General features: G+C 44.9%; 1 protein-coding gene across 1 annotated transcript in view; it reads left to right on the forward strand.

Annotated features, from left to right (window-relative positions):
• The window catches only part of EMH_0067830 (uncharacterized protein), a gene marked incomplete at both ends in the record, with an annotated part of 2,496 nt that overhangs the window by 944 nt on the left and 370 nt on the right, over positions 1-1,182 (forward strand). Inside the window, one exon of the mRNA XM_013498669.1 lies at positions 1,135-1,180. Within this exon, the coding sequence (XP_013354123.1) occupies positions 1,135-1,180 (46 nt within the window). The remainder of the gene's footprint in view (positions 1-1,134; positions 1,181-1,182) is intronic.

Here is a 1,182-nt window from a genome sequence, read left to right on the forward strand (position 1 = left end):
GGGAAAGATGCTGACGAGGATACGGAGAAAGCCAGCTAGGAGGGGGAATATGCTGCATCAATGAACTGTGATAGCGTTGTTTTGTTTGCGTGGGGTGAGAAAGATGGGATCTGCACGAGGGCAAGCAGAGTACCATCTGAACTCCATGAATGTTTAGTTCGTCAGGGGCTGTTACTGCCTGACCGAAACCTTCTTTGCATGCACTGAGACAGCTTGAGCTGCATGCGCGGGGGCAATATTATTTGTATGCGCTGTGGTAATGTCAGGTGTATGCACTGAGGTGAGCTCAGTTGCTTGCACTGAGGCAGATTCAGTTGCATGCATCAGTTCTGCGGATCCGCGCAGAAATGTTCGTCATCTCTGTTGATCGCACCAGCCGCCTGTCTGTGTTTCTTTAGGTGTTTGCTTACCATGACTTAATATTAGAGCTGCACGTGCTTACTCCGCTCTGTGTCGCTTTGTGTTAGCCTTTGTTTTTTCCATATATATATACATATATATATATATATATATATATGTATATATATCATATATTATTTATTATAGTGTGGCCTGTTAAAATGCTTGAGGCGGCTGAATGCTTCACATCACTTGATATGTAAAAGTGCAACGAGATATGCAGCAGGCGGCTTATAAACATGTAGCCCCTGTATGTACCACCACATGAGCAATAAACTGTGAGAAGTGCTTATGTTGGTGCGCATGAATACATGCATGCAACTGCTTGTAAAGGCAGCACGGCATCAATCGTTTGACTGCTGCTCTCAAAGATTTCATCGCCCTTTAGGATTTGTCTGTTTCACCTGTTCTACTCTTGTGTCGCGGGTTCTGTCTGTTTGCATGAGTTGTCACTCATTGGGGATTCAAACCATGACGGCATACAGAGTCGTTCAATGCTACAGAGAAGACGAATTTCAGATGGCGGCTGACAGAGCAGGAACTCGCAGTCTACGAACCGAAACACTTTATATTTATTTTCATAACAATTGATTTCTGACGAAGATACACACGAAAGATGTCTGAGGTGTCTTCACAGCTTACTCTATTTCCAGCGGCCTATCAGTGTAGCAGCAGAAAGCTCTACAAATAGAAGCATAGTCTGAGGCGCATTGTCTGTGCAGCCTGTCACTGCAGGGAGGAGTACGCCGTTTTCTCAGTTAAGTTAGAGGCAGAGGAGCCTTG

The sequence above is a fragment of the Eimeria mitis genome, genomic scaffold (genome assembly GCF_000499745.2).
Source record: "Eimeria mitis Houghton genomic scaffold, Emh_scaff3612, whole genome shotgun sequence".
Taxonomy (NCBI): domain Eukaryota; phylum Apicomplexa; class Conoidasida; order Eucoccidiorida; family Eimeriidae; genus Eimeria; species Eimeria mitis.